The sequence below is a fragment of the Calonectris borealis genome, chromosome 1 (assembly GCF_964195595.1).
Source record: "Calonectris borealis chromosome 1, bCalBor7.hap1.2, whole genome shotgun sequence".
Lineage (NCBI taxonomy): Eukaryota > Metazoa > Chordata > Aves > Procellariiformes > Procellariidae > Calonectris > Calonectris borealis.
The window spans coordinates 152,256,403-152,273,809 of NC_134312.1; the positions used below are offsets into that span (position 1 = coordinate 152,256,403).

At 38.0% G+C, this 17,407-nt stretch overlaps 1 protein-coding gene across 1 annotated transcript in view; it reads right to left on the reverse strand.

Annotated features, from left to right (window-relative positions):
• Positions 1 to 5,017: 5,017 nt before the first annotated feature.
• Positions 5,018 to 17,407, reverse strand: part of SEPTIN10 (septin 10) — a 30,018-nt gene continuing 17,628 nt past the window's right edge. The window contains 3 exon segments of the mRNA XM_075136452.1: positions 5,018 to 5,900; positions 7,125 to 7,315; positions 10,018 to 10,150. Coding sequence (XP_074992553.1) covers positions 5,885 to 5,900; positions 7,125 to 7,315; positions 10,018 to 10,150 — 340 coding nt within the window. The 3' untranslated portion in view covers positions 5,018 to 5,884.

The window sequence follows — 17,407 nt, forward strand, 5'->3', positions numbered from 1 at the left end:
CCTGTGAGGACAGAGGAGTAAAATCTTACGGGTGCCGAGAGCTCCGCCTGCTCAGTGGGAAGGATCAGCCCCTCCAAAAATATGCAGATTAATGGGGTAGTAAAGATTTCCGACTCCCAGCACAAGGGAATGGAGAAACTGCGGGCAGGCATCAAGAGCAAGTGTTAAGCACTAAAATAGTCTCTTGAATTGATCAGGGATCGCACAGCCTGGGGACCGCTCTTAGCTAACTGTGGCACTTGTTGTGAGTGATCTATATATTCATATACACATATCTAGACAGGTAGGAGTGAGAAACGTCTCTCTGTGTATGTACATTTATAAAAAATGTATGGATTTGTATATATAACTAGGAACATATCCAAATCCTACACACTTAGATATGAAAATCAGAAAAGGCAAATTTGTGCTGGAAGACAGAATTTAATTCTGAAACCATTACTTTGGTGGGTTCCTTGTTCCTTCCTTATGAAAATTACACTAATAAACTGCGATACATAAAAGTGCCAAGAGAGATGATTACTTATGGATCGCAAGTACAGGTACCCCCAAAATAAAGACATAGTTAAAGATCTGATCCCAAAAGACGTTTGTGCAGCTCCATAATACTCTTTTTCAGAAAGTTTAAGGCTCACAGGATGATCACCCAGAAACCACCCCGATGCATCTCAATAGTATTTCCCAAAAACAAAAAAAGCTATTTTCACACACATTTCTGGGCAGTCTTTTAAAAAGATTTTGGATCAGAACGAGATGCAATTGTATTCTTATGTTTTCAAATTATAAAGACCAATTTCAGCATTTTAATGCCCTAGAAGATATAATCAACCACATGAACTCAGAGCTCTAATTGCACTTACTTTTATACTGTTTTCTGTGCTTACAGCTTTGTTTCTACAGAAAATAGGTTAATATTCTCTTCTATGAAAAAAAAATTGCTCATGCTAAATGAGTTACAGAATTACAGAATTCTGCTGGTGTTGGAAGGGGTCTCTGGAGATCACCTACTCCAACCCCCCTGACAAAAGCAGGTTCGACTGGAGGGGGTTGCTCAGGGCCAGTGACACAGCTGCTCAGTGCCACAGTCCTGTCCCCAAAGCGAAAGCCATGTTCTTCGAGCGCACCCTAGTGAAAATCCTGTTGAAGCATTTTTTTCCTGGTTTAAAATCCTGCAAGGATCTATATCTAGCTATCAGTGTTTTGCTGCCTTGATGCTAGGGTGTGGATTTTAAAAAATATATTTAGTAAAGAAAACAAGGAGAGGTAGATGCCTCAGTACCTTATAAAATCCAGTTAGGTAATTTATCTGTCTATGAATTATGCTAAATTACTTTTTGCAGTGGTAACACTGAACGTGAATTACACAAGTCTTCATAAAGGTCTTGAAAAATTAGTCATTTTTCTTTTGAGTATTTTCCTTTCTATATAGAGATGATGTTGTTGCTGTTATGGAAGACACTCGTGTTTCCGTAAGTTAAAATCATAGAGTCATAGAATATCTCAAGTTGGAAGGGACTCATAAGGATCATCGAGCCAAGCTCCTTGCTCCTCGCAGGACTACTTAAAACTAAACCATACGACTAAGAGCACCATCCAGACGCTCCTTGAACTCTAACAGGCTCGGTGCACCGACCACCGCCCTGGGGAGCCTGTTCCAGTGACCAACCACCCTCTCAGTGAAGAACCTTTTCCTAATGTCCAATCTGAACTTCCCCTGACGCAACTTCATTCCATTTCCTCATGTCCTACTGCTGGTCACCAGAGAGAGGAGATCCGCATCTCCCCCCTTGAGGAAGGTGTGGACTGCGATGAGGTCAGCCCTCAGCCTTCTCTTCTCCAACCTGAACAAACCAAGTGACCTCAGCCGCTCCTCGTAAGTCTGGCCCTCGAGACCCTTCACCACCTTGGTCGCCCTCCTCTGGACACACTCTTAGTAGTTTGATGTCCTTCTTATATTGAGCTGCCCAAAACTGCACACAGTACTCGAGGTGGGGCTGCACCAGTGCCGTGTAGAGTGGGACAATCACCTCTCTCGACTGGCCAGCTATGCTGTGCTTGATGCACCCCAGGACACGGTTGGCCCTTTTGGCTGCCAGGACACGCTGTTGACTCATATTCAACTTGCCGTGAACCCAAACCCCCAGAACTCTTTCTATGGGGCTGGTCTCCAGCCTCTCATCCCCCAGTTTGTACGTCTGTCCAGGATTACCCCATCCCAGGTGCCGAGTCTGGCACTTGCTCTTGTTAAATTTCATATTGTTGGTGATTGCCCAGTTCTCTAGTCTATCCAGATGTCTCTGTAAGGCCTCTCTACCTTCGAGGGAGTCCACAGCTTCTCCTAATTGAGAAATTTAGCTAAGCAGGACTTTTCCCTCGTGAAGCCGTGCTGGCTATGACCAACGACTGCATTGTCTCTCAAGTGTTTTTCAGTAACTCCCAGAAAAACCTGCTCCGTAATTTTACCAGGCACTGAAGTGAGACTGACAGGCCTGTAATTACCAAGGTCTTCCTTCTTACCCTTCTTGAAAACTGGGACCACATTTACCAGCTTCCACTCGACTGGGACTTCTCCAGACTCCCAAGATGGTTGAGAAATAGCGGAGAGAGGTCCCGCGATAACACCGGCCAGCTCTTTCAGTCCCCTGGGATGAATCCCCTTGGGCCCCATAGATTTATGCCCACCCAGCTGGGGCAGCAAGTCTGGAACAAGTTCAGAGTTGGCTGGGAGTTCACCATTCCCCCAGTCAGGGTCTCCCAGCACAGGGCTCCGGGGGTCCCAGGGCCCATCGTCGGTGTTAAAGACAGAGGCGAAGAAGGCATTAAACGTCTCTGCTTTTCTATGTCCCTATTTGTGAGGTAACCAACCTCATCAAGCAACGGCCCAACGTTATCTCTGATCCTCCTTTTGCTGTTAACGTATTTTAAAAAGCCCTGTTTGTTGTCCTTCACAGTGCTGGCCAGTGTGAACTCTAATCGAGCTTTGGCCGCACGAATTTTCTCCCTATGGTGGCGAACAGCATCTCTGTAGTCTTCCCGTGTTGCCTGTCCTTGCTTCCAATGTCCCTACAGGCTTAATTTTTGAAGTCCAGTATATTCTTTACCTAATTTCACAATGCAAATTTAAGTATGTTTCTGTCATCAAGTACGTAGGCAATGCTATACTGTTAGCAGTAGGAGATTAAGATAAAACCACTAACGCATCCTGGCTGTGTCTTCTCGTGGTAAAGTAAGTTTAAAGACATAGTTAAGAATAAAAATACAAAATACCTATGGAAAGTATCCTAAGGAAAGGATCTTAAAAGGTAAAGGCTTCAGACTTGTAAAGGCCATAAATAATCTTCTGCCACTTGCAGAAGGTACCACAAAAATAAGGAGACCTTAATAAATGGACTTGAAACCATTTCATCTGCAGGATAAACCTCTCCGACACGTTCAATTAAAAAGGACACAGCTAGGATAAACTACAGTGAGGCATATACATTTTTATTTACTACCACTATTAATTCTCTACTTTCAGGAGATATTGTTAGCTGTTCGTTTATAATTCTTTGAACTGCATTTGACTGTCAGGCTGTGATGTGCACTTGTGCACTTATCTGATATCTCGTCTTTAGGCGAACTTAAACAAAACAGCTATGGAATTTCCTATACTTACAGATGACTCTCCACTGCTTAAATGAATGAGGAAGAAAAGAAAAACCCACCAGCTCTCTCATTTTGTGCTAAGTCATTTTGTAACAAACTCCCTTTAAATGTCACCTGTTCCAAAGACCTGCACGGGTGCCTACACCAGTTTTGTTTTGCTGCCGAGTCCTGCAGGGCCAACACGTGCAACTGAACATAAACCAATTCTGACCAAGATGCGCGGTACCCGTACTGTACTGTTCATGGTTCCCAGCTGTCAAAGCACAGCACATCCTCTAATACTGGCCAGGCAGAGAGTTCTCTAGCTCAAACGGTACTTAACCATCTCAGGCTTTGTCCTCAGCAAAGTGGCCACACTATAGACAGCTAAATCTGTCTTTTGATGCAGTTTTGTAACGCTCATGAAGAGCTGTGCTTGAGCTAACTAACATCAGCAGCTGGGATAACCCACACGGGGATAAGTGAGTGCTGACAGTACACATCACTCAACTGTAATTACATTCTGCTCAAGATCACTTGATAACACTTCCAAATCTACTGCTCAGTTCAAAAAACAGATTTTTTTTTTTCATTTGGCTGTTACCTCCTTCAAGGAGGGCGTATTCCTTGTTTCTAATCAAGCAGAAGCAAATGGCCCAGTCAATGGTACAAAGCCAAACAAAAAATACAGTCTTCCATCAAGCTACATTTTGCTCAGGAAGGAGCAATCAGACAGCAATCACAGGGCCTGGCCCTGGCCCATTTTCTTCTCTTGAAAGAGGCATCAGTTATATGTTGGCTGGGCGTGCGGGCTAAATGGGTGTCTCCTCTTATCCCCTCCCTCCTATGTCACAGCCCGTGGAGCTGACTGAATGAGCAGTTTGACCCTTTCCTGGTCAATGAAGGGTTTATGTATCTTAGCACATGTTCCTTCCCATTGCTACCGAATTGAAGGAAAACAATCTGATATGACAGGCATCACTGGGTGAGTAAAACAGAAGCGAGGTCGGTCATGGCACAAGCTCCCCAGGGCGGTGGTCACGGCACCGAGCCTGTCAGAGTTCAAGGAGCGTCTGGGCGACGCTCTTAGTCACAAAGTTTAGTTTTAGGTAGTCCTGCGAGGAGCAGGCAGCTGGACTCGATGATCCTTATGGGTCCCTTCCAACTTGAGATATTCTACGATTCTATGATAAGTACAGCGATATATGACAAGTGTATCACAAGTCATATGGCCTTTCTGGTACAGTATGCACAAATCACCTATTTTTTCCAATCAATAAATGACTTAAGACATTTAAAACAGATGCAAAACATTTCTATTTTTCAGATTAATTTGAAATCTTACCCCTTGTTTTTAATAACATGGGAGGGAGAGGAAGCAGAACAACAGAAACATTTAAGCAAAACCAATGTATTTTATTTCTATCAATACAGATGATTTTATTTCATCTTTACAAAGTCGCATGAAAGAACTTCAGAGAACTGCACCTCTTATAATTTCCCATTAGTTATCATGGCTACTGAAAATATAAAAAACATTTTAAACTTGTTTTAACCTGAAGCTCTCGTAGTTAATAGTTTTTGTAAAGTTCAGCCTCTGCTGTAACTGAACACCACAGTCACGAGCATCAAAAAGTTATAGGTACTTTCCATATTAAGTTAGTAATGTCAGATAAACTACCATGCAACAGTACAGCACTGCAAAAATATCTCAATAAATTTAGATTGGAAAGATCATATCTGAAATTTAGGACGGGGCTTGTACATAAAAGCCTATAAACAAAAAGCTGTCAGCGAGATCAGTAAATGGTTGAATTATGTCAACAGTTGTATTAAATAATATTTAGTAGATTAATATACCATACCATATGAAAATAACTCTTTAGAAAGGTTATAGTTGATATATTCACTGAATACTTTTGTACTACAGCATTCATATTATGAATGGAACTGTTTCTAGCAGGGACATTTTCTTTGGTACAATGCATTTAAAATGAAAGCAAGTTGGCCACACACATGTAAGGCAAGTGCGTATCAAGGCAGAATCATAACAGAAAGCCCGTGATGGCAATGTCAGTAATTGCCACACTGTATGTGTACAGATCATACTTAAAAATTCTTCTTTTGCAGCATGCAGCAACAAGAGAGATTTTCCAAATCCTTCAGTAAGAAACTGCAACTCCTACACCTCCAAAAGCACACTGTGAAATCATTGCTTCCTCAAAAGAAATGATCAATATTGTTTCTTCTATCAGCAGTATTATGTAAAGCTGGAACTGAAAAACAAAAGCAAGCATTATAAACCATAACATACTCTGAGGAAATAAAGCTAAAACAGAGAAAACAAATCTAAAAATTTTCTGAAGTTGAGAGTTACTCGTAATAGTGCAGATTAATGACTTCTGTTACCAAGAATTCCACTTTCATGTATAATTCCAAAAAAAGGAGCCTAGGAAAAGGAATTCGGTAACATTACTTGAAATGCAACAAATTTTGGCAAAAACACAAGCAGGCTTCTAGCAGAGACACCAAAAATGTCAAAGCTGTCTTGATGATATTTGTGGAAATATGTGCACCCATCTAGCTTCTAGAGTTTTTCATAATCTAGCAGTTATGAATAATTTCTGTACCAAAAAATCTGCTTTCGATTGCAGTAAGACATTAAACTACAAAATGTTATCTGCAGTAAAGTTATAACCTATCAGGAAAGAAAATTAATAAGCTAATTGACTTCTCCTGGGTTTGGAGGAAAAAAAATTTAATTCAATTTAATTCAATGTTTATATACGAACATTTAATTCAATGTTTATACATGAAGAAGTTGGGCATGTTATTTTGGAGACTACTTTTGAATACATTTCTGAAATGTCACAATTTATTCGAGCTTTGCTTTTGGGAGTGGAGAAGGAAAGAAGTGGGTGGGAGGGAAGAAAGTGAAATGTTTATCAGGTCATATTCCGCACTCGGTGTAATTTTACAGCCAATTTTATCAATCTCTCCTCTCAAAAATCTGTCCTAGGAAGACACATCTAGTATTATTGGACAGCAGCAGTCAGACTGCTTCATAAAACTAACATATCCTACATTCAAAACCTGAGTGCTGCAATCAAATACTATTTCTGGAATCCCCTGGGTGAATTTCTCTCCCTCTCTAACTTCTCCCTCTCCCTCTCGCTCTGTTCGTGAACATTCACAGTTTCTTCATCTCTGACATCAAAGCACAGGAGTTCAAGCCGAAAACCTTGGTTCCTTTAATGGGAAAAAAAAAAAGAAAAAAAAAGAAAGAATGCTCATAGAACATACAGTAATTACTCTAAAAGTAAATTTTAGAGCCAGTGATCCAAGCATGAGGTTATTTTACACACTTCTGTCTTCTTATCACGTAACAGAATAGGAGCATGTTTGTATCTTTTCTAAAAGATTACTAAAATGTGCATTATCAAAGTGATATGTGAAGAATTTTTTTATTGCTGCCTCTGATGACTAGCATCAGCACTTACTTTTTGCGGTCCTTGTCTCTCTTCAAGCTAACAACAGGGGTAGAGACAGATGCTTGTGACTGGAGTAATTCAGCATTAGCTTTCTTCTCAATAAACATAGCTATTTCATCTTCTAGAACTTTTTTCTTTTTCTCTAATTTCAGTTTCACTTCTTGATGCATTAACATACGATGTTCAAATTTAGTCTGCACCTGTTTAAAGAAAGCACAAAAAAATATATTTCCAACTAGTAACACAAGGTGGAGATATCACAATACAAAAACCCCCTGCAACTAAACAGCAAAACCTACCTCAACTTGCAGTTCTTTCCCAAAACTGGTAAGACAAAAACAGCAATCCAGAAAAATAATCATTCATATCAGATTGTTCTTATGGAAGCCAGGCTACTGCACACAAAGTACAGGTGGAAACCATGGAAGGCACTAAGTGAATATTAGATTTCCTACTAGATTTTACTATATCTTTATTACATCAAAAATAAGGAGGCCTTTAGAGAGGAAACAATTACCACAGAAGGATTAAATCAGGCTCTCTCAAGTAGAATCTGCTTCCCTAAAACCAAGTGGGCAAGGAATCATACATACTTTAGTTACACAGGTATGTATTTTCATAAATATATATGAATTAATATGTATATTAATTACATTTACATATTAATATGTTCACACACAATTAGTCTGGTTGGGGGAGTTACTTGTGGGCTGCCAGAAGTTAACTGCTTTTCCGCAGTAATTGTTCTTTGATTGTTCTTTTGACATATTAATGGATTTTACTCTCCAGATGCATTTTGAGCAGTTTAAACCTACTGTGAAGTTGTGCATGATAACCAAAGGGTACTTCACTCCATCCTTCCTCGTCTTCCATCTCCCCACACATAAACCCTCCTAGAATCCTGCTTCTGTACCCATCTGTATCGGTGTAACTCAATCTGAGTGCAGCTATACTGGTATCGAAATCAGAGATTTATTTCCATCTTTTGCAAAGGAGGAACTAAGAAGTAACTAAGATTATAAATATAACAGTATGCCTGTTTTACACAATAGAGCTGTCAGATTTTATAAATGTGTGTGTATGTATGTATGTATATTATTCATTTATTTATTTCATTGCAACAGTTAACCAGTTGCATTGCAAAAACAGGTATACCAATAAAAACATTCAGGGTAGAAACAGTAAGGTCCTAAGTGACTGGATGTCTCAGGAGTGGTAATGCTGCACATTGCACTGACAAGTTTCCTCTAAATGAAGGATGTGAAAGCAATCTTAAGCACAACAGAAATTCCTGTTTTTCTTTAGTTTTCAGATACACATACACACTTCTCAGAGAACGAGCAGCAAGAGTATATGGCAAATGTTCTTTAGGAGTGACTGCATGATCACTTTCCCACATCAGGAACTGGGAAAACTTAATATCCATAATTCAATTGCAATATGCAGAGCTCACAAACCTCTATAAGGCGTAGAAGGAAAACATCAAGGGGTACCACAGATACCGTCTAAGACCTAGCTGAACCTACTTTGAACATGGCCAAGTATTCTTCCAATTGGATAGCCTCAACCTGAGAAGGATTGAACCTGATTTTTTTCTCCACAAGTAGCACGGGGGACTTAACAGATTTAGAAAAAAAATGTACTAAGCCGCCTTCTTATTTAAAACATGCATCTGAACACCTCACAAAAACTGCTACATCTTTGCTGGGAGACTGAGGTACAGAAAAGAACATTAATAATACACGCAGGTTTCCAATTTCAATTAAATCAGTGTTTGAGTACAAATACATATGACCATGATAGAGTCTGGCAGAAAGTAGATGAGAAGATCCTGTTTTGCCAGTCCAGCTTGACAGGACTAAATCTTCAACAACATATTCAAGAAATGTTCTACATCTCCAAATATCTTAAGGCAGCTGGGAACAGATGAGATTTCAAAACCAAAACAAAACAAAACAACAAAAACACCCCACACACACTTTCAAACCTTTCAACATGAGGGTTGAGCTTATATTTAGTAACTGAACCTGGAGGTCATACAAACATACATGCTGCACTCTCTTGGGCTGAAAAACAACGCATGGTTTTTTTTCCTGAAATCTTAGTTTTTACAGCGCAACCTATGCATGAAAAGCACCTACTGTGCTGCTGTGGCATACTGATGTTTCTCAGCATACTGCTAAAGAAGACGAAGAAACATGCAACCGTTATATTCATCTCTTTACTTTACCATATCATCTCCTACACTATTGACTTGTCCCAGCTATCCACCAAAGCCTTTAGGCCATAAGCTCCCTCCTTCCAAAAAAAGACAGCCATTTATAGAATCATGTAAGTTGGAAAAGACCTTTAGGATCATTGAGTCCAACCGTTAACCTAGCACTGCCAAGTCCACCACTAAACTATGTCCCTAAGCACCACATCTACGTGTCTTAAATACCTTCAGGGATGGCGACTCAATCACTTCCCTGGGAACCTGTTCCAATACCCAACAACCCGTTCAGTGAAGAAATATTTCCTGATATCCAATCTAAACCTCCCTTGGCACAACTTGGGGCCGTTTCCTCTTGTCCTATCGCTTGCTACTTAGGAGAAGAGACCGACACCCACCTCACTACAACCTCCTTTCAGGTAGTTGTAGAGCGCGATGAGGTCTCCCCTCAGCCTCCTTTTCTCCAGACTAAACAACCCCAGCCCCCTCAGTTGCTCCTCATAAGACTTGTCCTCTTGTTTGCTTGTGTCTAATCAATCTGCTAATCCAATCAATCTGTGTAATCAATCTGCTTTTGATTTTAAGCATTACTGCCCTCAAAGTACTAGGAAATTATAAATATCAACTAGCTGTGATTTTGCTAAGAACTTAACTCAAGCAAACAAACTCAAGACAGACAGGCATGCTTACCTGTTGCTCTGCTTCTTTCAATATTGCTTCTTTCTCCTTCACTCTCTGCACAAACTGTTGTCTCATCTCCTCCTCTTTTCTTTGCAGTTCAAGGTAGAACTCATGCCTCTTTGCCTCATAGGCTTCCTGTAGACTGAAGTCCAAAAATGTAAGCAAGTCTCCAGTACGCTGCTTTATTCAATGTGGAAAACCAACAATCTGGAACATTATTTAAACAATTAATATTCATCTGAAATACCAATTTCTACACCTCACCACATAAAAATTCATAAACAAACCTAAACAGAAGCAAGCATCTTACCTTCCTAAATTTTTATTTAAGTAAACAACCTTGAGTAGAATTATTTATGCTAACAGCTCCTGGGCAATTTACATTTCAAAGTAAATAAGCATTTTAGAAATCTCATGTTCTAAAAGACTTGAGTTATAACTTTCCACCTCCAACACGCAGAGCCTTTTTCTTTAAGTTACTTATTAATAAGACACCAAAATTGCCAGAAAAATCCCCAAAAATTTCCGCATTGTGAAACCTCAGTCTTAAAATGGGACATTACAAAAACAATGCATCTGGAGCATTAACACAACTAACAAACTGATTATTCCTATATGAAAAAGGAAGGAAAATAACAGGACCTTCAAAATACGCAGCATTCTCTTTATGTAATGTCAAAATTTAAATACGGCAGAGTTACATTAATATAGAAGAAATACAATTTCCTAGGTACTTCAACATCCAAAAAATAGGGCTACTTCCCAACATGCATCAACCAAAATCTCAAGACTACTTTTTTCCTGAATCCTCTCTCCCAGAAGCTAATATACGGCACACATACCACACTTATATTTGAAATTATATAGGTGGTGTAAATTAGTTCAGATCATTGAGCAAGCATCTGGCAACAGAACAAAACAGCAAGTAATGAAAACATTTCTTTACTTTTAAATCTATGCCTCCCTTCCTCTTTTTTTTAAAAAAGTTACTCTGCTAATTTCAGTACACAAGACAATTTTTTTCCTCCAAACAACAGGTACTTGAAATTAAGAAACTTCTTTCATATCAAAGCATATCATAGCAAATTAAAAGATGCTGGTAATTTACTCATATACTACTAGAGGTTTGACGTTTTCGGGGTGTATACTACCACTGCTATCACCGCAGTGCTGGCAGGAAAAGTTCTGCTTTTCAGGGAAAAAGGAATGGAGCTTGCACACATATGTATCTCGTACACCAAAGAGCACACGACCTTTGAAAAGCATACGTGCTTAACGACACAAGTTCTTCCAACAAAACATTTACCACAATCTTCTCCAAGTCACAAGATTCCAGAGAGGCAGAATTGGTGGATCAGAGCTGTGCTAATGGTTATTACAAAAACAGTACGATCTGTCCAGTATTCTGTAGGACAGAGGGCTTATGAACGGATCAAAACACGGATAATGTTCTAGCTCTTTATTCTGGAGCTATTCTCTTACACCATTCATCTCTTCTAACACTTCCTGAGTGGTGACTAGTCAGCCTTTCTCAGCTATCGTGAGTTACTGTCCTTTGCCAGGTATCTCATGCCTTCCACTCTGATGTAAAATAAATATATATGTATACCAAATATTTAAATTTGCTTTATATTTTTAATACACATACACACTTTTGTACCAGTTTTTAAGTTTCATCTTTTACTGTTTCTATTAAAACAGTTTATAAATTAAGAGACTTACAAAAAAGGACATCTAAAAACTTAATGATTTAGAGCAACAGTAAACTTAAACAGCTCTCTTCTATATTTAAATTTACGATGACTGGGCAGTTTCTCAATTCTGAAGTTTCTTATTTGTATTCCAAATATAATCTAAGGAGAGAGAAGAATCGTCTTGAAATTGCACATGCAGACTTAATGTTTGTAAGATCTCAAGGTCAGAGCACTTTTCCTATTCTATCTTATTTGAGCAATACATTGCCACAAAACAAATTTGGAAGAACAACCTTTGTGGGTTTGGGTTTTTTTTATCAGCTGTGAAATAACTTAGGTCATCCTGAAATTGTATCTACCATGTGAAACGAGGGCATGGTTTTCACACAGCATATTAATTCACACTATCTTTAACTTTAGACAGCATATGTAATAACAATAAAGCTACAGCACAGGTTTTTCAAGTGCTAGCAATCTCCCTATACACACTTTTGGGCCCTGTGTCAGTTCTGCTAGCTAACACGCTGCCTTTGGGTGCAATAAAGCCGCTAGAGCAAACGCTAGACTCAGCTAACATGCTGCAATGGCACCTTCATTGGTGGACGTCTCTAGTGTCAACCTAAGCTAGTTTATCAGGTAAAAGCAATTTTATCTTGAAATTAGTAAAAGATTAACTTTGAAGACACTGGATTTACTACGTAATCAAATTACATGTGTAAAGAAGAGGAGAAATAAAAGTGTATTTTTTAAATCCCCCTCCCCCTGGACTGAATTGTTCTGGAAATCACAAAGATAAAATCAAAACAACTTTCCTCTTCTGTGTTTGGCATATCAGCACCATAATGATCTAAACAGTCTTTGGTTTTAGGAGGTTTGAGGAGGAGGGGAAAATAGTTCACCAGATCTTAAGCCAATCGTTTCAACATTACTGCATCCATTGCTCACAGTAAAACACTTTTCCATTTACCTGAAGACTGGTTTCACTGCTTCTCATATAGCACATTATGAAAATCAAATTCACAGGTTCTCTCATTCTTCTGGCTTGGACCCCTAGAATTTTATACTCTGTACAAAACCACTTGCAAAATTAGTATGTTAAAAATAATTACTTAAATAATGTATTCTTACTGAGGTTTTGGAGGAAGGGAAGGGATTGTGAAGAAAGTCTACACCTTACTAATCCATTACATACCTCATAACAGCACTATTACCTACCTTTCTACAGAAGCATAGCTGTGACATACACTTTTTCTATCTGCATAAGACTTAGAACATGGAAGCCTAAATATAAAGATGCAAATCAAATGTTATGTTCATAAATAAAGACTCTGATTGAAGTGAATTCAACTCTCAGTGGAACACAATGTTTGTGTGCTTTGAACAACACAGATATTTACACAATATTTTAGTTTGTTCATTTATATTTAAAAAAGCTTTCAAATTTGAAAACTACTCTTGTAACTTTTTGCATAACATTTGACTATCAATTAAGGTATATCAGAAAAATTTAAAAAATTAAAAGTTAACCAGTGACAGGTATTTTTAGCATGGTCCCTCGACTCAGTGAACTACCTAAGTTGATATTAAGCAACACTAAGGACATGGTAGATCTAAATAACTATCATTTTCCCAGTGAAGGCATGAAAAACACATATTTTGGATGCGGTTCAGTCTTACCATAAGGAAGTTAAAATATTTAGCCCAAATGCAAAGGTGTGCAGTTGGTCAGATGAACTCCATTTCCAAATGACTTCTTAAGAAAGAAGTCTAGTAGCCTTTCAGATATTAGGTTTCCTTTCTTAGAAAAGACTACTAGAATCATATCAACCTTCCTCTACGTGTGAACTTACATTGCTGAATCCTTCCTGGTTTTATCTTATCATCCTCAAAATAGGCTGAAAAATAAACATGTTTTTGTTCGAGAACTGAAAGGTCTGAATATCCCAGTTTCAGGAAGGAATAAAGCATGGAATATATGATTGCTCACATAGAAACTGAGAAACTGAGATGTTTATGTTAGAATTATGTTTAACTGCAATTATGATGAAGAACAAATTGTAATTATGAGCACAGAAAAACAAGTAAACCAGAGAATGATTAACATCAGAGAATCCAAATATGCAAGCATACAGCCTGAGTATCAATCCTTTTTTCAACAGACCTTTGCCTATTAGTTTTCTTCTTCCAAAACACGAATGTCCCCTTAAGCAACAACATAGCTTAGATTGGAAAATGGACTTCCAAAATGTCCAACTTCAAAACAGTAGTAATCCTCTCCTCTCTTGCAAACATCTAAGCTTACTAGGTGTGTATATATTTAGAATTTTGTTTGGCTGGAAGCATCTTCCTGTCTAGATTTCTGTTTTCAACCATGCCCAATTTTTCCATTTGGGACATCTCAGCAATTATCTCTTGCTGAGATTGACCCAAAACTAGGAATTCATGTTCCTAATGAACATAATTGGACCATCAAAAAGGCAGGACTAGACCATCCACACAAAAAAGGTCTATCTTTACTTTTCAACAACAAAGAAATGCAAATCCCAATTTTAAGTATTAAAAAATGATAATAAAAGCTCTTCCTGGATTTTACATCCAAGAGATACTGCATAAAATGCATAAACCATCCCCCCAAATACTCTGCTATCCATTGACTTCATTACATAAATTTTGCTGTAACAGGTTTTCCAAGCCCGTTCCTGATTGGCTGCTTTTCATGGCTTGGAAATCAAATTATACCTATATGACTAAGTTTAGCCTTAGATATATTCCATTTATTCCCTGAAGCACCATATGGTGGATTCTTCATTTTTGAAGTGGTTTACCACATGTTATATTTTAATCTGATATGGTACATACGTGACTGTTATTCCCATGACCTTTTGGAACGATACCCTACTATAAGACTGAACTCTTCTTTTCATAAAAAAGTTTTGTATATTGTTTTTGCAAGGTATTTAAAGGAGATTAAGTAAGTTCCCAATTACCCATAATTTAAGTTATGCTAATTATTGTTATCCAACTTAAATAAATAATGATTTGATAAAATGCCAATATAAACCAGGTGTCCTGAGAGGAGCAGAATTAATTCTGTTAAACCAAATTCCTATGCATGAATTCATCTTCTATTCTCTCAATGATTGTAATACCCAAAGTCCTGCCTACATCCTTACACCTTTTTAACTATACAATTAGTGTTCCTCCATACTTCCTAAATATTCTTTACTTATTGTGAGTACTCGCGTGGATCTTTCACATGGAGTAGCCTTAGCTACTTCCAAATCACCCATGACCTTCTCATCCTACTGCAGTACTGCCAAGCTCCCAAGAGTTTCAAAAGACAGTACTTCATCCAGAGGTAATGATTTACTGACAACAAAAGCACATTGGCTGGCCAACAACTAGTAGGAGCAGAGGTCTTCTGCTTTTCCTGCAGTGAGAACACTAACCATGTTGCAGGTTAGTGTTCTAACCCCAGGAAGCATCCAACCCTTTACTGAAGTTTGAAAGTTCGTAAGTTATCAGGGAGAGTAATAGACTGATCATGTAAACTCCATTTTCCCTGGAAATCTGGTTAATGAAAAAGTTAATTCTTAGAATGCAATTGCAAATAAACAAATTAAAAAGTTATTATGACACAAATTCACAAAAAATACAGCATTAGGGAACAGGTATTTTTAAAAGTGTACACAAGACAGTCACTTCAGACTACTACTATCTTTATTTTCCCTCCTTACACCCAGTAATAAAGATGCAAATATATTTTTCTGTTGTGTGCTGAAACCATCTCTTTCCATAAAAAAATAAAGCTTGCCAACATGCTTTTTCACGTGTAAGAGCGAAAGCCTTTACAGATGTCTGCCCACAACCTATCTCACAAGGTAGCTCAAAATCCAAGAATTACTGGTTTTGCTTTGCAGTGGCGTACAATTTTGGATGAATAAACTACTGTTGTACTTCTAAATCCAAAAAAGTGGTACAGAAACTTCACAGGCAGCTTCTTCACGACATGCCAAAAGTCAGGGCATGTTAGCTACTCAAGTGTCAATGTTCAAACGCTACAAACCCCAGTGCAGTAAAGTCAGCCAATTATTCAAGTCCAGCAGAAATTTTCTAAATTTACATAAAATAACCCAATTCAGATTACCAAATTTAGTATGTAGACAGCTACATCACAGGCACAAAATACGACTTCTCAACATGCATTTTGATCATTACTTACACAAATAGCATGAAATTTTAATCATCAGTCATATACTGCTATGCAATATTAACTATACTTTAAAACTACAGCTCTTACAATCCATGTGTATATATTGTAAATATCTTTAAGGACAAAAAGGATGACGATTTAATAATACATTTTTTGCCTAGAAGAACAGGATAGTCCCTATCCTGAAAGATATTTAAATTTACAAGTCAGCAAAATTGGAAGCACCGAAATTCCTCTATGGAAAGAGATGTTTTCTATCACACTGCTGAGCATGACACTTTTTATCGTTTCCTCAGTAGCTTCATGAAACACCGTATGGGTAAGGCTACAATAGTCTGCTAATTACACTACATACAGATCCTCTAAATTCTCTTCCTTTTTTATGGTATCATAAAACCTCTCTCCCAAAAAACCAAATGCTTCCTCTTTCAGACCTCAGCGTCATTCACTATGCCACATAACTGAGAGACAAGCACACATCCTAGATCCAGTCCCACTTTTTTCTTCCTGTCGCAGTAAATCCAGGGAAAAGTTAATCTTTCTAGATTCTTATGGAATCTACTCTCATTCTTCCAAAACAATGACGTTTTCAATAGATGCGATTTACCAAAACAATAGTGTATTGTCTTGCCACAAAGCTCTCAATAAACTGACATTTAGTGGGCCATACATAAAAAGTACACACCAGGAGGAACTTAGTTTTTCTGTATCTCCACGAAGCAATCCATTTCTAAACCAACTTCTGAAGCGTAAAATACTATGACACTCTGATACAAACCTGCCACTTTATATCATTAGTAAAATGTAAACTGTTTAGGGGTTTTACAAAGACAATTCTTGTCTCTGTGGAAGAATTTGTGGAAGAAAACAGTTCTGTGGATGATCATTTTTATAATTTAACTCTTATCTTGAGATGGCTCTACATTGTGAAATTCAAGTTCAGAAAAGCCAAAGGTACTACAGTCAATATTGCCATGAACAAATCTCTACAAAAACCTTTCCCTAGACAAAGATAACAAGATATCAGCTGTTAGTGTATGTTCTTAAACTTAAACCCAACAAAAAGTCTATGGTCAGTTTCAGTTGGTTTTAAACCTCATTCACCTTTGGTTCTCTATTTATGAAAAGGATTTATTTCTTTCTTGTTAAGTCAAGAGACCACTGTGATTCATGGTCAGCTCAAGATCATCTAAATGAACGAATCTTTAAATGTGCCTTGACATTAAGACTTCAGAAAGAAGTGCCCACATCCAGCATCTTCCTTGGCCACATTAATCTTATTTAATTATTATTGTTTGAACAATATATAAATTAGACCTAGTCAAAGTGAAAGAAATGCTGCTCCATCAACACTCTATGAGTTACAGTAACTGCAACTGCCTTAGAACTTCTGTGCAAAGTACAGGTGAAAGCAAAGAATTTAAGCCACTAAAAACAACTATTTGGAGGGAAGCCATTTAAGGCATTTATTTTTTACCACAACAGAATGGGT